This window comes from Orcinus orca, chromosome 16, assembly GCF_937001465.1.
Source record: "Orcinus orca chromosome 16, mOrcOrc1.1, whole genome shotgun sequence".
Lineage (NCBI taxonomy): Eukaryota > Metazoa > Chordata > Mammalia > Artiodactyla > Delphinidae > Orcinus > Orcinus orca.
In genome coordinates this window covers 66261560-66283152 of record NC_064574.1, presented here as the reverse complement: position 1 = coordinate 66283152, position 21593 = coordinate 66261560, and the positions used below count along the sequence as shown (strand labels likewise).

At 40.6% G+C, this 21593-nt stretch overlaps 2 protein-coding genes across 2 annotated transcripts in view; one reads left to right on the top strand and one right to left on the bottom strand.

Annotated features, from left to right (window-relative positions):
• On the top strand, nucleotides 1-13906 carry PDZD9 (PDZ domain containing 9). The gene is made up of 4 exons (XM_033425957.2): nucleotides 1-264; nucleotides 2130-2309; nucleotides 8672-8861; nucleotides 13510-13906. Exons 1-4 carry the CDS (start codon nucleotides 234-236, stop codon nucleotides 13904-13906), a joined length of 798 nt encoding a protein of 265 aa, XP_033281848.1. The 5' UTR covers nucleotides 1-233.
• Nucleotides 13907-15155: 1249 nt separating this feature from the next.
• The window catches only part of LOC101269781 (cytochrome b-c1 complex subunit 2, mitochondrial), a 36815-nt gene continuing 30377 nt past the window's right edge, over nucleotides 15156-21593 (bottom strand). The window contains exons 11-14 of the mRNA XM_004268555.2: nucleotides 21168-21248; nucleotides 18826-18902; nucleotides 16598-16751; nucleotides 15156-15425 (exon numbers count right to left, since the gene is read on the bottom strand). Coding sequence (XP_004268603.1) covers nucleotides 15342-15425; nucleotides 16598-16751; nucleotides 18826-18902; nucleotides 21168-21248 — 396 coding nt within the window. The 3' untranslated portion in view covers nucleotides 15156-15341. The remainder of the gene's footprint in view (nucleotides 15426-16597; nucleotides 16752-18825; nucleotides 18903-21167; nucleotides 21249-21593) is intronic.

The following is a 21593-nucleotide window of genomic DNA, read 5'->3' as shown; positions in this document are numbered from 1 at the left end:
TTCACATACAGCGTTTTCCAGGGTCCACTGGGGACCTTGTGGTGACCGCACTGCAGCGCAACGTCTGGGCGACGTTGTCGCAGCGTCCCCTGGGGGCCAGCCCGAGATCTCCTCGCCGCCCGCGGTCGGCCCGCAGTGCGCCGGCTCCCGGAGGGTTCCAAACAGTTGGGAGTTGGACTGACTCCAGCTTCGGTTCCGGGAGACCCTCCTGATCGGCCTGCCGTCCCGGGGCCATGAAGAAGGCCGTCCACAAAAGCGTTAAGGGTAACTGGGTGATGTCCTAGGGATCAAGACTTCTTCACTTTTCCTCCTCTGTAAAATGGGAAAGTCACACTCTTGGGCCTCTCACGATCATTTGTTTATCAAACTATAATTTACATACAGGAAGAGCCCCCCCTTTTTAGTGTACAACTTTGTGAGTTTTGATAATCATATACCCACGTTTAACCACCACCACAATCAAGGTGTGGAGGTCTCACCACCCCCAAAATTACCTTGTGACGAAGCCCCTTTGCTGCCAGTGCCTTTCGCCACCCCAGTTCCTGACACTCCTGATTGTTTTCTACAGTTTTGCCCTTTCCATGGAGAATGTCACAAAAATGCAATCATATGGTATGGAGTCTTCTGAATCTGGCTTCTTTCACTTAACACTGCTGTCTTTTGAGACTGGGCTTCATAGTAGATTATATCATGAGCACTTTAATTTGCAAGCTGAGGTTGGAACTCAGACCCTGTCTATGATGCCAGTTCTCTGTTTGCTCAGGAGCCAGAGGCTCGAGGAGGGGATGACCTGTAATCCTGGAAAGTCTTGAAGATGGTACCTTCTTTATACTAGGTTACTTTATTTTCCAGACAGAGAGCATCTGTGGTTTGGGGGAGGGTGAGGTTGGAGATAGGCAAGGACACTTGCTTGGAGTCGAAAGGGCCATGAAACCGCCCAGCTCCCTGCAGCTGGAGATGTGGGAGCATGGGAAGCCCCTCCCGCAGGAGTGGGGAGGACTCCTGGGCCCCCCAAACACCACAGTCACATGGATTTGGCAAGGTAGCAGTTTGTCACTTCTCCTTAAGGGAAAGTGTTGTGTGTGTGAAATGCTGGAAGAGTGTGCTGAAAACAAGTTTCCCCAGAAGCTTCCTGTAGACTGAAAATGAGTCTCCTCAGAAGCTTCCTCTTGGGGGAAAAGAACTTGTTGTTTTAAATCACTCCTCCATCTTTGAAACTTTTCTTGTGAGATTTAGTTTTGTAGAAAACATACTTCAACACCTCCCTACCCATTTTTCCTGGATTTTCCTCCCACATGCTTTTTCTCTACTGTCCATTTCCACTGACATTGCTTGGGTGACATGCTCTGGGTGAACGCAGTAACTCATTTCTCACTTCCACTCTGGACTCCACAATCCATATAAGAGCCAGAGGTTTTTGTTTGTGTGTTTCTTTGAAGGCAGACCTTAGCTTGTCCTGCTGAAATTGCTTCTAAGCTTTTCTGTGAGGTAAACCTGCCAAGCAGCCTGTCTGCTCTGCCTTTGCCCCTCCTGCCTGCCCCCTACTGGTCTCCTTTATGTTCTTTCCTGTCTCCGAATCTTGATCTAATTTGCTCTCTCCCATCCTACTTTGCTTACAGCTTTCCTGTTGGTCTTTTCGACCTCAATTCGGATTTTACCTCCTCTGTGAAGCCTTGGCCCGCCTTCCTCACGGGAGATGTTAGCCTGTTGGTCACCCTCAGAGCTCTCTGAACTTTTCCTTCATAGCATGTGTCACAGTTTGTTGTTCTAAATATGTTTACATGATTCACTGATATTTGTCTCAGCCACTAGGCTAGAAGATCCATGAGGGCAAGAAACACTTACGTTTCCTAGCACACTGCCCGTATCAATAACTATTTGTTAAGTGAATGGATAATAATAACTAACATTAATTAAATATTCACAGTGTGCTAGGCACTGTGCAAAAGCCCTTTAACTATCTCCTTTAATTTTCATAACAACCCTCTGAGTGGGCATTTTTATTATCATCACTTTACTGATGAGGAAACTAAGGAAGAGAGAGGTTGAGTAACTGCCCCAAGGGTCTGGCTTTCTACTGTCATGCTGATGTCTAGGTGAAGGACTAAAACAAATCTCTCCTTTTTTAGAAAGACAAATCCGCCTCAAGGTCAAGCCATCTGTACACAACTTGAGCAAAACTCAGGAGACCAGACTCACTGTGGGTAGCCTGGGATTAGGCCTGATCATCATCCAGCATGGGCCCTACCTTCAGATCACCCACCTCATTAAGAAGGGGTCTGCAGCCAGGGATGGAAAACTCCAGCCAGGTGACTGTGCTTTCCCGATGCCTTCCAAACACTCCACCGCTTTCTCTCTCCCATCTGCCTTCAGGGAGACTCAGGTTTCACTGTAACAATGATAATGATGACATTGTTTGAGAGCTTTCAATGGGCAGGCCAGTTGGTATTACTTGTATAACCTTCGCTGTTGGGCATTTTTATTCATTGAATTCTTACAATAACCCTCTAGGTAGGAGCTATTATCATTGCCCTTTTACAGGTGAGGAAACTGAGGCTCAGTGAGACTGAGTTCCTTGTCGAGGTTCACCCCCATCTAGCAGGTGGGATTCATATACAGGCACAGCGTCACTCCAGCGTTTATGGCTCTCTGTGGATAAAGCTTTCTTCTTTTGTAGGCAGTATTAATCATCATTAACATTTAGAAGCATGATCTTATTTCACCTTCCTGGCAATCCCTGAGGTAGATTCTACATTAAAAAAATTCTTTTTAAATTTTTTAATAGACCTTTATTAGAGTATAATTGCTTCACAATACTGTGTTAGTTTCTGTTGCACAGCAGAGTGAATCAGCCATATGCACACATATATCCCCATATCCACTCCCTCTTGAGCCTCCCTCCCATCCTCCCTTTCCCACCCCTCTAGGTCATTGCAAAGCACTGAGCCGGTCTCCCTGTGCTATGCTGCTGCTTCCCACCAGCCAACTATTTTACATTCGGTAGTGCCTATATGTCAATGCTACTCTCACTTCACCCCAGCTTCGCCCTCCCACCCCATGTCCTCAAGTCCATTTTCTATGTCTATCTCTTTATTCCTGCCCCGCAACTAGGTTCATCAGTACCATTTTTTTTTTTTTTTTTTAGATTCCATATATATGCATTAGCACTTTTCTCTTTCTGACTTACTTCACTCTGTATGACAGACTCTAGGTCCATCCACCTCACTGCAAATAACTCAGTTTTGTTTCTTTTTATGGCTGAGTGATACTCCACCGCATCTATGTGCCACATCTTCCTTATGCATTCATCTGTCGATGGACATTTAGGCTGTTCCATGTCCTGGCTATTGTAAACAGTGCTGCAGTGAACATTGTGGTACATGTCTCTTTTTGAATTATGGTTTTCTTAGGGTATATGCCCCGTACTGGGATTTTTGGGTCATATGGTAGTTCTGTTTTTAGTTTTCCAAGGAATCTCCATACTATTTTCCATAGTGGTTGTATCAATTTACATTCCCACCAACAGTGCAAGAGGGTTCCCTTTCACCACACCCTTTCCAGCATTTATTGTTTCTAGATTTTTTGATAATGGCCATTCTGACCAGCATGAGGTGATACCTTATCATAGTTTTGATTTGCATTTCTCTAATAATTAGTGATGTTGACCATCTTTTCATGTGCCTCTTGGCCATCTGTATGTCTTCCTTGGTGAAATGTCTATTTAGGTCTTCTGCCCATTTTTTAACTGGATTGTTTGTTTTTTTGCTATTGAGCTCCATGAGCTGTTTGTATATTTTGGAGATTAATCCTTTGTCGGTTGTTTCAGTTGCAAATATTTTCTCCCATTCTGAGGGTTGTCTTTTTGCCTTGCTTATGGTTTCCTTTGCTGTGCAAAAGCTTTTAAGTCCCATTTGTTTATTTTTGTTTTTATTTCCATTACTCTAGGAGGTGGGTCAAAAAAGATCTTGCTGTGGTTTATGTCAGAGAGTGTTTTTCCTATGTTTTCCTCTAAGAGTTTTATTGTGTCTGGTCTTACATTTAAGTCTTTAATCCATTTGGAGTTTATTTTTATGGTAGTGTTCTAATTTTATTAGATAGGTAGTGTTCTAATTTTATTCTTTTACATGTAGCTGTCTGGTTTTCCCAGCACCACTTATTTAAGAGGCTTTTCTCCATTGTATATTCTTGCCTCCTTTGTCATAAATTAGGTGCCCATATGTGCATGGGTTTATCTCTGGGCATTCTATCTTGTACATTGATCTAGATTTCTGTTTTTGTGCCAGTACCATACTGTCTTGATTATTGTAGCTTTGTGGTATAGTTTGAAGTCAGGGAGCCCAAGTCCTCCAACTCCGTTTTTCTTTTTCAAGATTGCTTTGGCTGTTTGGGGTCGTTTGTGTTTCCATACGAACTGTAAAATTCCATATGAATTTTTGTTCTAATTCTGTGAAGAATGCCATTGGTAGTTTGATAGGGATTGCATTGAATCTGTAGATTGCTTTGGGTAGTATAGTCATTTTCACAATATTGATTCGTCCAATCCAAGAACGTGGTATATTCCTCCATCTGTTTATGTCATCTTTGATTTCTTTCATCAGTGTCTTATAGTTTTCTGAGTACAGGTTTTTTGCCTCCTTAGGTAGGTTTATTCTTAGGTATTTTATTCTTTTTGTTGCAGTGGTAAATGGGAGTGTTTCCTTAATTTCCCTTTCTGATTTTTCGTTGTTGGTGTATAGGAATGCCAGAGATTTCTGTGCATTAATTTTGTATCCTGCAACCTTACCAAATTCCTTGATTAGATTCTACATTAAACCACCTTACAGAGAAGGAATCAGATATTTAGTAACTTGTACCTTGTCACACCAAGGAGTGGGGATTTGAACCCTCTGTGTTACACTCTTTGTCAGTACTGCCCTGCTTCTCTTGGCTTTGGGTGAATGAATTTTCCATCCAATTCAAGACGTTTTCCCAGTGCCTACTCTGGGCCTGGTGCTGTGCTCAGGAGTCAGGGACGCACAATGGGATGGTAAGGTGGTGGGAAGGAAAGACCATTCAGTGGGAGCTGGCCTGAATTCAGGCCCAGGCTCTGCCACTTTCTAGTTCTGTGACCTTGGACAAAGTCCCTTAACTTTCCTGGCCTTAGTCACCTCATCTCTAAATTGGGATAATACCACCTTTGTCAGAAGTTGCTAGGATTTGATGAGATAATCTTTGTGAAAGTGCTTTGAGGACTACAGTGCTATGGAAATACTGGCAGTAATTTCTCTTAGGCTGTTCTTACTTAGAGATTCTTTAGACTGGTATCTTTTTCGTTGTTGTTGTTAACCAAAAATGATTGTGGTACAGGAGCCCCCAGTGGATTAAACCACTGGTTTGCAACTCTGGTTACCTATTAGAATCGCCTGGAGACCTTTTAAAGCAAAAATGCCTTGGCCCCATGTCCCCAGAGGTTCTGATTCAATTGGTTTGGCTTTGGGGATAGGGCAGTTCATGGTTTAAAAGCTCTTCAGGTGATTCTAATTGCAGCTAGGGTTAGAAGCAGTGGATTAAAGAATTAAGTAGATCAATGATGCTATTACAAAAGTTTACCTCACCTTAAAATCCAAAGCATTTTCTCCACATAGAAAATGGTGCTGGGGAACAAACTGACAGAAAGAGAGTTCTGGACGCTCCAGACCAAAAGAACTCTAGGCCAGGTCCCATGGGCCTTTTCTGCTTGTTCTCCTTAGCTTCTCTGGGGTCAGGGGACAGATGCTGGTTGATAGCCAGAGTGCACACTCACTAGAGTGGGACAGGAGTATGCTTTCATGCACATGAAACAGGATCTCCTGGTGGGGCTACAGTTAGTGGGCTCCTGGAGGTCAGAGGCAGTCTTGAAATCACCTTTTAAATCCACAACTTACCTACAGCACTGGCACATTTATTATGTCTGTGTTTGATAAGTGAATAGCAAGTGAGTATTTGTCCTAGGCATTTTGCAAGGTGTTTCCACATCTATTATCTCATTTAATCTTTGCAACACTCCTGGAAGGTAGATAACAAAACATAGAGCCTTAGAGAGATGAAGTAATTTGTTCAATACAGAGCTAAGTGGGTGGTCAGAGCTGAGACTTGAAACCATATCTGCTTAGAAAGCCCATACCTTTGACTAGAAAAGAGATTTCAATAGAGAATAAGTCCAGGGCCCCAAATCTCTTCATGACAAGTCAGCCACTTCTCTTCAAGGTCTAGGTTTCAAAGACTCTGTAACTCAGTCCTTTTGACAATGATTATGAGATTCTGAGAGGTGATGAACCTGATGTTTTTTTGACCCCATTACCTCCCAGCCCCATTATTTCTCATTCATGTGTTTTGAATTTCTCTCTTTTTGGTGTTTAATAATAGGGCTTCATCTTGATTTCCTAATTAGTTTATTCTGGCTAAACTTTAAAATCCTTTTGGCTAGTATAGCTTTAGCAAACTCTGATATCCAGAGTCTTAAGAAATTAGTATAGCTTTTTCTCCCTTTTCTCGGAGAAATTAATATAGCTTTGAAGGTAAATACAAGTCATGCACTGGTCACCACCCTTACTAGGCCACATTCATTCAATAAGCTTTTCCTGAACGCCTGCTCTGTGTAGGCATCCTGCTAGGCGCTGTGGTATAATGATGAACCAGACATACATGGTCTCTAACCACACAGAGCTTATGGAATTTACAGCCTAGTTTGTAGAGATGGTAGTGGCTTGGCTGCTGCAAAGTTGATTAAATATAGGTAATCGAGACAGTTTATATAATGTGGTTCCTATAGCCCATTAAATCAGAAAGAAAATGTATAATGTTGATATACATAAATACTAAATTGGTGTTTCTTTATGAAAGGCAACGTTAATGTCTATTGCCGGAGTACTCACATTCACACAAAGATATGTCTGGTTTACGGCCAGGAGGGTCAGGGAATTAAGCTGTTTATTTTCTGCCCTCATGATAAAAGTCACCCTTTAACAACATAATTATGCAGAATGACAAGCCATAAACACTCCTTTTAAGATTAGGCAAGTAAGCTCATCCAGTGACGTTTTCTTCCTCCCCCCACCATTTTAATTAACCTCCATAGGGTGAACAGTTTTAGATCACACAATCTGCAGGTTGCCGGGAGAAGCCCTATTTCATTCTGAAGTTAGCCCCAGCTATTTTTAAAGGCCAAAGCAGAAGGTTTTCTTCACCCTTCTAAGTATTCATTTTCTTTAATACTGTGAACTTTTGTTGCTGATAGGATCTAGCACTATGGAAATTTGTCCTTGGCATTCCTTGGAGGCTTCCTTTGGGATCAGCATAATTCCCAATTATAGCACAGTGGGGAGTAGTATCAGAACATGTACTTCATCTTGACTCTTTTCTCCTCTGAGGTTAGGCTTCAGCTGTCTTTGAGGTTGATTGAGGGGTCTCTAGCTTCCCATGCACAGAGAGGTGAACATGTCCTTTGGGACTCATTGGGGTCACTTTATCCGATGTTAGCTATAAGGTATCCATGACCATTTGGCAGGATGTTGGCAAGAGCTGATGACTAAGATTTTACCCAATGTGAGTCTGTCTGTCCTTAAAAAGCAGTTTCCCTGTATTCCTTCCTCTCTTGCTGAATGCCCTTGTAGTAGTCAGAGGTCTTCAATGCAAGCAATAGAAAAGTTCTGTTAAGGCACTGGATTTAGAACACTGAGTTTGACAGAATTGCCAGAAAGCCTGGAGAACCAGGTTTGGAAAATGGTGAGAGAACAAAGGGCCATGGAAACTGGGTGCTCCTGTCACCTCTCTGCATCTCCTGCTCCAGGTTCAGTGACCCAGGGAGACTGACAAATAACTGGACCTAGTTTACATGTTCATGCCCTAGCTGCTGCGTACAAGTGAATAACTGGTCTTTTTAACATCCAGTTTGGAGGTCCAGGAGCTTGCTGTCAAGATATGGTTCTCTTCCTATCTGCTGGGGGCTCAGGAGCTCCATGGTTGGCCATCACCCTCCCCTGTCTGTTCAGCACTGTGCTATGGTAGGGGACCTAGCTGTCAAATCCCTTTGAGCTGACATACTCTCTGTATACATAGCTTAAACTTAATTAAAGCATGCTAATTGTCCAGTGTTTCATGTAGAATTACTTGCTCAACGAATACTATGTAAGGGCAAACATTAAACTGAAAGGCTTGATGTTTAATATGGTCTGCTTACTGTGAAGGGCATTGGAAATGGCCAGGCAGGTATAATAGAAAGGTCATTTATTCACTTAGTGTTAAGTGGTTTTTTCTTTAATAGTAATAGCCATTTATTTTACTTGAAACACATTTTTAGAATCCTAAAGGATGATTCAGATTATAAATGGTTTTTAGCCTCTGTCACACCAAGGACTTTAGAAATGTTGTAAAAACGTGCTACAATATCTACCACCACACTATTAAGAAACATCTTGCATGTATTCTTCATTATTCAGAGGATACTTATGTCACTAAGAGGGTCATTTTTATTAAATAAAGGCTGAAGCCTGGCTTTGGTTCAAAATGAACCAACAATATGAACCCATAAAATGAAATACCTCACCCAAAAAAAAAAAAAAAAAAAAGAAAAACATCACACAATAAAGCCAGAAATGGTTATGATCCTTTTAAACCATTATCTTAATTTTACCAATTTTTTTTCCTTTTTCAGGTGATGTTTTGATTACTGTTGGCTATGCCAATGTGTTAGGATATACTCTTCGAGAATTTTTAAAGCTTTTGCAACATATCACCATAGGAACAGTGCTACAAATCAAGGTTTACCGAGATTTTATTGACATACCCCAAGAATGGCAAGAAATATATGATTTAATCCCTGAGACCAAATTCCCAATTACACAGTAAGTAGTTAAGTTTAGGAAATCTTTGTTATACTACAGAATTCCCAGGGTCTATGAAGTAGAGTCTTAGTTTAATGTGAGAACTATCAGTTGGACCATGTAGGAGGGATTGATGACACTGCCACAATTTAGTGGGTTTCTAAGTCCTTTTGCAAAGTACAATCTGTAGGACCTAATATGAGGCAGAATGATAAAGGCAAGAGCCTTGGACATGGAGTTTAAAAAAAGACCAAACTATCCAATGGCAACTCCACCTCCAAACTTACATGCGTGACTCCGCCTTTTCCAAAGTTAGCCCTTAAACATGTGCTGTGAATCCCATTTCCTCGTTTGTCTCCGGCATATTCAACTTCTCTCTCTGGATCCTTCCCAATAACATTTAAGCCCTTTTAAAACCTCTACCATCTTAGCAAACCCCACCTAATTCCACTCTCCTCTCCTTTTCCTTCCAGCCACTGCCCTGTCCCTTGACTCCAAACCCATTGAAAGAGCTGTACTAGACTTTGCCATTTCCTCAGGAGACACCATTTCCCCCCTCAGTGCAGGCCTTGGCTGAGTCCTTTTTCCCAGGGTCACCTACAACCTTCATGCTGCTGATTTCAGTGGACTCTTCTCAGTCTTTATTTTGCTTGGCTTCTGAGCAGCATTAGACACTGTATACTCAACTCTGGTTGAAACAGCATGTTCCCCAGACTTCTGGGATACCATACTCCCATGATTTTCCTATTTCCTCTAGTCACTTCCTCTTGATCTCCTTTTACCCAACCTCGGAGTTCCTCAAGGTTTAATCTTTGGCTTTCTTCTCTCAATCTCCTAAGCAAACTCCTTGATTTCTCTAAAAATAGAACTACCATATGACCCAGCAATCCCACTACTGGGCATATACCCTGAGAAAACCATAATTCAAAACGAGACATGTACCACAATGTTCACTGCAGCATGGAAGCAACCTAAGTGTCCATCGACAGATGAATGGATAGAGAAGATGTGGCACATGTATACAACGGAATATTACTCAGCCATAAAAAGAAACGAAATTGAGTAATTTGTAGTGAGGTGGCTGGACCTAGAGACTGTCATACAGAGTGAATAAGTCAGAAAGAGAAAAACAAATACTGTATGCTAACACATATATGGAATCTAAAAAAAAAAATGGTTCTGAAGAACCTAGGGGCAGGACAGGAATAAAGATGCAGATGTAGAGAATGGACTTGAGGACACGGGGAGGGGGAAGGGTAAGCTGGAATGAAGTGAGAGAGTGGCATGGACATATATACACTACCAAATGTAAAACAGATAGCTAGTGGGAAGCAGCCGCATGGCATAGGGAGATCAGCTCGGTGCTTTGTGACCACCTAGAAGGGTGGGATAGGGAGGGTGGGAGGGAGATGGAAGACGGAGGAGATCTGGGGATATATGTATATGTATAGCTGATTCACTTTGTTATAAAGCAGAAACTAACACAACATTGTAAAGCAATTATACTCCAATAAAGATGTTAAAAAAGAACTTGATTTCAGTGGTTTCTATTAGTATCCATAAATTAATAATTTTCAAATTGTATTATCTCCAAACTTGTATAAACATCCACTTGATATCTGCATTTGTATGTATCATAAACCCCTCAAACTCATTATGCCTAAAATCAAAAGCCAGCTTGCCACTGTCCTAGTGGAAGAACACTCACATAGTCAAACAAGTCAGAAATTTATGGGTTGTGCTTGATTTCTCCATCTCCCTTTTCTTTAAGTGACAAATTCAGTGCTCTGATACAAGAGTGGTCCTTATTAATTCTGACCAGATTACTGACCACTAGTTGCTACAGCTGTGCACCTTTGCTTATTGGGATAGGCTCAAAGAAATATGGCTAGGGGCTTTACTAAGACTAAAAAATGGCCCATATTCCATAGACATTACTTTAGAGTCCAACTTGTGGCCCTAGGAACTGATATGGCCAGCAGATGTGCTTTGCTTGTCTTCCTCAGTGTTTTAAACACTGTAGAGAGAAAGGAGGATACGTAGGGGGGGCTTTTCCAGGGGGCAGTAATAAGCTATTTCTTGACCTAGGCAGTAGCTACCAAGGTATTTATAATTTTCTTCAACTTTTTTGCATTTTTCTGTGTATTTCAAATTTTTTTTTTTTTTTTTGTGGTACGCGGGCCTCTCACTGCCGTGGCCTCTCCCGTTGTGGAGCACAGGCTCCGGACGCGCAGGCTCAGCGGCCATGGCTCACGGGCCCAGCCGCTCCGCGGCATGTGGGATCTTCCCGGACTGGGGCACGAACCCGTGTCCCCTGCATCGGCAGGTGGACTCTCAACCACTGCGCCACCAGGGAGGCCCTCAAAAAAATTTTTAATGAAAAAATATTTGAATCGCTAAATTTACAAATCCAAGATTTCATGCAAAGAGTCTTTATCTCTGGTTTCTCCTGAAAAAACTAGAAGATGGGCTTGCATTCCCACACGGTGACAGTGGACTAGAGCTGGGCAGTTGTCCCCTTCAGATGAGGTACAGATTGGGGAAAAAATTCCCAATAACTAAGCCAATCCTGATTTGATTAAAAATCATTAATGATAATAGTGATAACTGCTTACTATGTGGTGGGCACTGCTTTACAAGCATTATACCATTTAATCCTCATGCCAATTCTTTTTATTTATCCTCGTTTTACAGATAAGAAAACTGAAGGCAATAGTGTGTATAAACTTGCCAGAGGCCACAGGGCTAAGTGGTATATGTCTGTCTCCAGAGCAGCAATGTCCAATAAGAACTTTCTGTGATAGTGGAAATGTTCTGTATCTGCGTTATCCCATGTGGTAGCCACTAGCCACAGGTGTCTACTAACCCCTGAAATGTGAAGATTTGTAACTGAGGAATTTTAAATTTTATTCAAGTTTAACCAGTTTAAATTTAGCAGCCACACGTAGCTGGTGGACCTTGTATTGGGGAGTTCAGCTCCCGAACTTGAGCTCTTAACCATTTGCTTATAGAACAACTACATTCTAAGCTGAGTTTGAGATTCAGAGTATTAAAAATCTAAGGACGGCAGTTTGACCATTCAAAAGCAAACACAGAACAGCACAACTTAAGTATGAGGCTAAAATCCACAAACTTAGGAACAATATCAATCATGTTCTGAATCCCTTTCTTAATTAAGCAAAGTGCTTGTAGCTAAGGCATTTTAGCATCTTACGTGGAAGAGGGCGGGGAAGGGGCAGAAGTGGAAGGAAAAGGCTTATTTGGTATGACTTCCTTCAGGAGCAAACAGCACTGTGTGCACAACGGAGAGAATACTCCATATGCTGCTCTGGGCAGGCCTAGTCGTATAAAAACTGTTTCCAGCTAACCCTGACCTCTGCTGGCTTGTGGCGTCACTATCTAATGCAGTTCAATAAGAACCTGGCTCTGCCGCCTGTCCTTGATGGTTATCTAATACAGTTACAAAGGATGTCCTTTGCACTCTGAAGGCAAACTGTTCTAGTCCTGAGATCTGAATCTCCTTGCACAGCACTAAATCAAGGATTAAAAGAAAATAGTACAATTAAGACTAGTGGCCCTTTGTAAAATTGACTCCACACCAACTGTCATTTCCAGAAGAGATAAACTTTAGGAAAAGCTTCAAAAGCTTAGGACAAATAAAACAGGCAGGCCTCCAAGGATGTTAGTGAAAACACCAGTAAGTCTGATAGCTTGGAGGGACTGGGGTAGGGAAGAAATCTATTTCCTATTAGCAGCACAGAAAGTAACAGAGAAGGTAACCAAGGTTCATAATTACAAAGGTCTGGTTTTGGATCTGGCAAATCCAGCACCAGAATGAGAGGTAGCAGGTAACAGACAGCATTTGTTCAGGAAAATAATAGCAGGTGCACGTGCTGCCATTAGAAAAGTTCATTAGAAAAGTCTGCTGTTGGCAAATTACAAAAAAAAAAGTCTTTACAAGTTTTTGGATGGCAACAGCGAGGTGGAATAGTGAGTGATGAGACATCTGGATAGAAGGGTATTCTACAGATCCACATATGTAAACCCAGATGAGAAGCAAAGAATGATGCTCGGGGGGGGAAGAAAAAGACTCAGATTAGCATGTTGAAGGTCTTTGAGGGCCATTATTTCTGGACGTCCCCTTGGAAATCAGTAATATTCTGTTATTGCCGACCCCATGTGACCCATGAAAACTGAGTTCTGTGGAGGAGATGGCCACATTGACCTGTCATTCTGTGTGAAGTGAAATTAACCCACCGTTAAGGCCTGCTAATATTCTGGTCAATAGTCTGGCTTAAGTCTGTGCAAAGCTTTTTAAAGTAATGTGAAATAATTTAGGGCAGAATTTGATTTCCATTTAGGAATGGAAACAAATTTAAAGGTAATTTTTTTTTTGGCTGCATCTCGTGGCTTGTGGGATCTTAGTTCCCCTACCAGGGATTGAACCTGTGTCCTCGGCAGTGAAAGCTCAAGCCCTAAGCACTGGACTGCCAGGGAATTCCCTAAAGGTAATTTTAAAAAGAGAAAATTTTCAATAACACAGAAAGGTAGTGTTAAAGCTAAATTGTATTCTTTTACGAACCAAAGCAGGTTGTAAGACAATCTCTTAGGTGATAATGAATGTTCAGACATTAAGAATCCATTTCATTCACTATTCTTCTCATTTCAGCACAACAAAGAAAACTGAGGAGGCAAAAGATGACTCTTTCACAAGCAGTGATGACAATGAAGATGCAGTTTTAGATAAAAGACTTAAGTACTATAAATATCCACGGTCCACTGGGCATTACCCTGCAAGGAGACCGATGTCTATCTCCAGAGAATGGCATGGATATAAAAAGAAGAACTGTACTTTTAGTGTAGGAAAAGACAGTAACTGTGACGTGATGATTCACAGAGACCACAAGAAAGAAGTGAGGGCCCCTTCTCCATACTGGACAATGGTGAAGCAAGACAACGAAAGCTCCTCCTCCTCCTCGGCCTCCTCTACCTCAGATGCATTTTGGCTCGAAGACTATGCCCATGCTGAAAAGGGCAAGAGTGAACCTGTATCAAAAGTTGGTTAGGAGGCGACTTCCCTGGCCCCTTTCTCTCGGACCAATGAACCTCGCCCGGGAGCGTTCCCAAATAAAGCTTGCTTAAGTTCAAAAAAAAAAAAAAAAAAAAAAAGTTGGTTAGGCAGCAGTTTGCAAATCTGTGACCACAGGAGCATTTGTCTTGAAAACACCCATTTTTTGTGCACTGCCATGTATACATTTGCTATACTTACAGGAATATGTACAGACTTAACATTTCTCTTTCACGAGTGTGTTGTAAAGCCTTTAGAGACCTTCTTCAGTGTGATATCCGAAGATTTCCTTGGGGTTTCACAGGCCTCACAATTATTCAGATCCTTAGGACCCTCCTTTCTGAGAAGAATGTCTCATCATTTAGAAAATGCAGCAGAGGAACCCAATATCAGAATGTGTAAACACAGTAGAGAATTTTACTCTTCAAGTATCACATTTTACTTTAGTTTCTCGTTTGTAAACTTCAAGTGCCCTACTTAAAAGAAATGAGATTTTTGCCTAGTTGTTCACACTAGTTTTTTTCCCCCTTTTCAGCCCCACTTTTACTTTTTTTAAAAAAATATTTATTTATTTGGCTGCACCGGGTCTTAGTTGTGGCATGTGGGATCTTTCATTGTGGCGTGCAGGCTCAGTAGTTGCGGCACAAGGGCTCTCTAGTTGTGGCACATGGGCCCTAGAGCGCTCGGGCTTAGTTGCCACACAGCATGTGGGATCTTAGTTCCCCGACCAGGGATCCAACCCGTGTCCCCTGCACTGGAAGGTGGATTCTTAACCACTGGACCACCAGGGAAGTCCCCCTACTGTTACTTTGAATGTTGGGTTGATAGTTAATTACTTGAAAGAGATAGGATAGAAACAGATGAGGGAGAAGGCGAGGAAAAAAACCCACAAAATTCTGCCACAGTGAAGATAAAATGAAGCAGTGCGAATACAGGATATGACTGGCAGGGAATTTATATTTTTCACAAATAACTCTTTCGCAAAAAAGGCAAAAAAGGGGGTAAAACTCAGACCATTTAATTATTCTTACCCAAGAAGACAGACTTTTAACTGTGTTTATCTTAAAAAGCCACCAATAATAATCTGGAAATAGTTACTCTGATAGCCACTTAGCCTTAATTTTTAATAGTTTCTCATGCTTCTGTACTTTATTATTATATTCCTGTTCTCCTTTAAAGCATCTAAAACAAAAACTCAGCACGTATCAAATACTTGTTGATTAACTGATTAGGAAAAACGCAAGAAAAACATTTAAACAGAAGTTTTATTGACTTTAGGTCAGTTGGGAACAATTACCTGCATTTATGCTTTTTGATATTTCATCTCACTGGAAAAAAAGATAAATGTTACATTAAAGACTTTTCACTTTCACATACTTGCTGCTCTTAGTTGAGAAAATGTTCAGCTCTTTCCTGCAATATGTGTTTCAGTACTACAACTCATCAACGAAAGGTGTATGCCCCAAATTTCCACTTGCTGCCATTGACTTCCGGCCAGAAACAAACTTCTTTGCAGCCTTTAAGTAAACAAACAAAATAAGACAGAAAGTTAATAGAAATAAGCAAGTAGATAAACTTGTTCCTTTGAGTATTTCATCCTACGTGTGACTGAGCAAGTGTGGTGCTCTAAATAGGAGCGTAGCTGTTAAAGAGGGAGAAGGAAAACCCTTCTGACGTTGCAAAACAGGGCAGAGTCTCCTTGAGCAGAGCTGTACTTCCCTGCTTTGGTATTGCAATGGCAAATAGTCTGAGTCAATAAAAATAAACTGATTGTTAACTTAAAAGTTACACTTTATATCCTAGTATTCCTTATGCCGCTACTTTGAGTCCAAAGGCTGGTTGTTTAGGTTAAGTGCAATACCACGAGGAGCAGTCCCACATTATCTCAGGTCAGCTTTTTTAATAGACAGTGTTGCAGGCAGCTGGGTTGGACTCACATGATAGTATGGTATGTAAGATGAGAACAGCCATTTGGAAGAGTATGTAATGATGAACTTATGGTTCAAGTGAAATCAAGTCAGGGCTGCTATCTTAAAATAGCCTGCTCCTTTTTTCTATCCCCAAGGGGAGACCCCTTGGTGAGAAGATGGTTAAGACCTCGACCATGGAAGGGGAGTTGGCATTTTTAATACAGAAAGGACTGATTTTGGGTTCATTCTGTAGTTCATGTACTTGTTAGGCATAGCAGGGAATACAAAGAGGTATAAGACATAGTCCTTGCCCTCAAAACAACTCAATTTTATAGGAAACAATATATGTGGAAAAAAAAAATAGAGCAGGGGCAGGAGAAGGTCTTATGTTGAGAAGACTAAAGAAAATCTTGAGATGGTAGATTGCGAAAGATTGGCAGGATAGAGTTTATTTCTTAGGAGTGAGGAGGAAAATACCAAACTTGACAATTAGGTTGAATCATATGAAACTGCCAATATTTGACTCTTCTTGACCTTTAAGAATTTAAAATGGTTTAACCTAATGGTAATTTAGTTGCATGAGGAAGATACATCACCCTGAGTTGACAAGGAAGCTATCTGCAGATATGGGGATGAGCCCTTCTGCCTCCACACCAGGTACATAAGCACCAAACACCACGAGAACAGCATATACAACCCAAGGAAGGTTACGCATTCCTTCTGAAACTGGATCATTAAGGACAAGTTATTTGATGTTAAATAAATTTTCATTTGCTTACATTTATGACATCAGCGTCAGCTACCGAGTCAATCTGCTGAAGGACTGTGGATGGCGGCACATATGAACCAGCAACTAGAGCCTGGGACCCAACTTCATCCAGGAAACCCTCAGAAGACTCCACTGACATTAGGTACCCCGCTTTCAGCTTGTTCCTGTCCAATAAAAGGTGTGCAACTAAGGCAGATGCCAGTTTTACAGAGCAAGGCAAAGTATGTTCCCATACCCTTAAACATGTTTGGGTAAATATACAAACTAACTAACAGCTTTGAAATCTTACAGTGCTAAAGGTCTCCATTCTATTTCTTCAATTCACCAACTATTTTAGATACATTTTTGGTAATGGTTTTAGGTATCTCTATTAAAGAACATCCCTATGTGGGCTCTTCTCACTGTCCCTTTAGCAGAATGCTGTGTGCTGATAATATAACTTCCCTTAACCCCACCCATAGTCCATTTGTGTACTGGGATTTGTCTCACTGAGGGTGGGGCAAGTGGGGAAGGACAGTATAGGTCTTATAAGTCCCTGTAGCTTAAATATGGGCACAAAAACATCAATTTGAAATAAAACAAAATCCAATTCATACTTATCCCAGGAAGAAATTATGTTCAATAAGGCACTTGAGTTATTTAACTCAAACTAATCTCCTTGGCACTCTGTAGCAAGACTTCCATTTAAACATAATTACAATTTAATGTAGCAATTTTACCACACTGTCCACTTAATTGAAAAAAGATTTTACCTGCAATAAACTTTACCAAGTGATTATTAGTTTGTCCCTTCAGCAATGACACCTCACCTTCTCTTTTTCACTATAGGAGGAGTAAGAACCTTACAAAAAAAGTATCAACTCCATCAAAATGGCAGAAAATAAATATATCTTGACATTAACAACCAAAATTCCATTTTCTAAATGTTGCTGTACCTGATAAGAACTGTGCCACACTTATTAAGAAAATACATTTTCTTAAATAAATTAGATTTGAAACAGATTTCTCCTAAGCTTATCCATTGTTTCAATTAATTATAAGGTTTGTTTCTGATGCAATCATGCAGAGCTGCATCCTATCGATCCTTGGTTCCATGTATACAATATTTAATAAATTGTGTTGTACTTATTTGAGAGATGCACTTCTTAGTGTGTTCAGTATAACAAAAGTAATAATACTAATGAGAACAGAAATGGTAAAAGACTGTTCCCTCCTGGGTTGTAATTCACCCTGTCATATTTCCTTTGTGGGCAATACTAAATGATCATAGAGGCCTCCGGAGTTTTAGGATTCACATTCTGAATTGTCCTAAATGGATGGAGTCAAATTTAAATGTTTTAAACTCCTGTATGAAAATGCAAGCTGATTTCCAACTCTGTCCAAAGTCTGTCTCTTTTAGAGAAACTCCCCGAGCTACTGAGTTAAGAGGAGTTGTTAGCACTTTCAATGTGGGAATTTAAAAATCACCAAATAGGAGACAGATATTGCAATCTTTTAATCAGATATATTTTTTGGTCTATCAAATCAGTAAAGAGGAAAAAGTTGCCAATGGTTATGGTAGAACAGGCACTCTCATATATACTGACAATGTGCTTATCAACTGGTAAAACCTTTCAACATTGTGACTCCAAAATATAAAAATAAAAATATTACATAAACACAAACGTATATTTTAATGCACAGCCTTTCATTATAATGTTTATAACTCTTGGCCCAGTTGCGAATCTATACCAAGAAAGTAATATGAAATACAAAAATGTTTTAAAGCCCAAAGATATCCTTTATAGTTTATAATTTCAAACTGCCAACTTGTTGAAAATGTCCAATAAGTATATTTTGACACACCAATTAAAACTGTTTATGACAAATTGTTAGTAATAAAAATAAATGGAATAAATGCAAACAGCATTATAATGTTAAAAAAAGAGAAGAATCATTGGTAGGGAATGAAAAATAATTTTTGTCTTTGTAATTTTCAATTTCTACAATAAACACTAATAAGTATTATTTATTAACAAGTATATATACAATATTAACAATTATGTTTAAAAATGGTCAAGAAAATAATCAAAATGTTAACAATTATATCTCTAGGGGGTAGGAGTATATTTCCCTTTCCTTTTAAATACTTTTCTGTGCCTTTCAATCCTTTTTGTGTATTTATTACAATAGTGTTGTAACTAGAAAAAATACAACTTTCAAATAATTGAAACATGAAACATTAATATTGAAACTTACTTGGCAACTTGGACATCTGTATTAGAAAGGTTTCCTTGAGCAACTGTTTTTACTTGGTTATAGGCAGCCTTGATAACCTAGGATAGACAAGTAAAAGCTGGTCATCTTTGATCAGTGCCAAAGTCTGCTGCAGGGGCTTCTCTGGTGGCGCAGTAGTTGAGAGTCCACCTGCCGATGCAGGGGACACGGGTTCGTGCCCCGGTCCGGGAAGATCCCACATGCCGCAGAGCGGCTGGGCCCGTGAGCCGTGGCCGCTGAGCCTGCGTGTCCGAAGCCTGTGCTCCGCAGCGGGAGGGGCCACAACAGTGAGAGGCCTGCGTACCGCAAAAAAACAAAACAAAACAAACAAAGAAACAAACAAAAAACAAAGTCTGCTGCAGCATTCAAATGCTCCTCTACTGAGGCAAAAACAAAAGATGGAAGGTTAGTTCCAGAGAAACAGTATAGTGTCCATTTGGAATTCTTAATTCACTACGTGCTGCCTACTCTTCCAATGTTCCATAAAGCAGCTGTTTGTACAATATCCAAGTGGCCAAGTTTCTTAACAAACGTTAAGTGGCAGAGGGCAGAGGACGGCAGTAGGGTTTAGGAAAAGAAAACTCAGGGATTTATAATTGCCTACAAAGAATAAGCACCTCAAAATTTTCCCAAGACTCTCAAAGTATCATGTAATTAATACTGCTATCTCTTACTATTCACTAAGAAAAAAGTAGTAATCCATACATAGCCAATCTGCAAAGCCTGTCCATACCTGGAGTGCTAGAGTCATGAAGGAATCAACTTCTAGTGATGTGGGTGGGTACTTGGTAAATATATGTTGAATAAATAAATTAATAATAAACCTGGCCCATGATTTTCTCCCTCCCAACCCTGGCACCATTCTGGGTCTGCTACTTACTGTTCTTTCTAATCACCTAAACTCTAGGACCTTCATTTCCCCTCCAGGTGAGCTACCCATTTCCATAGCCATACCCCAGACATGCACATAAGCTAGATCTGACCTACCTCTGAAATCCTCAATTCCAAGACCTCTGGCCTAAGTCTTTAATCACACTATCCTTATCTTCCATTTTATCAACATCTCTAGGTCCTTGATTTGCCCACTTTCAACCTATCAGGTCCCCTTGGCTTCACTTCTTTAGCCTAAATCCATGAATCATCTCTTCAATCACTCTTGCCAGTGCTTCCAACTTCCTGCCATCTTTTCATACTTCTGACCTGCCCACTTTGGAAGATTCCAGCCTGGGATCAACCCTACTGCCTGCCTCCTCCATTTCCGCATTAGGCTAGACGTCTGGCTGTACTATGCATTTGTGGTCACTTATCTCATGGAGACATCTGTACTGCTGTTATGCTCATTCTGTGTGCATCTAGCCACTCATCTGTCCCAAACCTCATTACTTTCTTTAAACTCTCCTCCCTTCTCTTATTCTCAAAACATGACTTAGCCTCCTACCTTAACAGGGATGTACTTCCTCATCTTCCCGACATCCTCTTCTCCCATCAGCCTTTGTGTCCAAGGCTAAAATGTCCGATTGTACTTTGGATCCTGCTTGCTCTTGCTTTTTCAGACTTGATCCATCTATAATTTATCTCCTATATTCGCTCCAATTTTCTTTCCTTTCAGTGTGAATGTCTCTTCCTACTTAATCTCTCAGTGGAAACTCTAAAACTACCACCCACCTCAAGTCTAAGCTCCACCTGCCTGCACCAACTTTGTATTTCTTTCTTCCCATTCATTCCTTAATATTATAAATTTTAGTTCACTTCCAATACTCTGATAAAAACTGATAGTATCACCAATATTATCCTAGTTTGCTAAAACTACCAGACCTGTCTGTGGTAACTAAACGGATGTTAATCCAGAGTATATCGAAACAGTGTTAACCATTCTCTCTTTCCTGGCCTCCAAACGTGCCAGTTTCTCTTCTTTTTCTTTCTGTTTCTTTTTGGCCATTTTCCTTAGCTCGACCTTCAGTTTTCTTCTCCTCCAACCTTTCACGTGTAACCCTGACTTCAACACACTCTTTATAATGATGACTCCCAGTATACATCTTGGCCTTGACCTCAACTGAGGTCTTCATTTAGATATCCCAGAGACAACTCAATGCCACATGCCCACATAGAACGAAAATACCAAGGAAACATTTCCTCCCTCTTTTCTGGAAGCATCAGTATATGCGTTTTTCATTTCTAACTTTCCTCCACAGCAGATAACACTTTAATGATAATACACTATACAGAACTCTGATAAATCATGGCATTCAAACATTCTATGTTCTTACTAAAAATATGTTAATGGGGGAAAAAATCTTGTGAGAATTGATGAGTTTGCAACTTACATCTCCAGCAGCTGCAGCCTGTGAGATAGTGTAAATCCCAAAGAGTCCAGAATCTGAGTAACTGGCATTAAAAGCGGAAACCTGAAAATATAATGAAACTTTACTGTATGTCATTCTACCAGGTAAAACAGGGCACAATTTCCCTAAGGCCGTCTAGACAAAAACGTATACCTTCACAGTATAAGCAAAGACATGGATTAATATTTCACTTAAATGGTTCTATTAAGGACTGAAGTGTTCTATATACAGGTTACCTCTTTCACAACTGTAATGTTTTAGCTTTTCTCATTTAACTCTTTCTAAAATGACGGCTCACTTTCCTTGATATTTTCTAACCTTTTGATGATTAAAAGTTAAGGCAAACATTAACTTGTGAACATTACTACTGTAGATTCAGTACAGCTGAGTGGTATAAATCATGGGCTT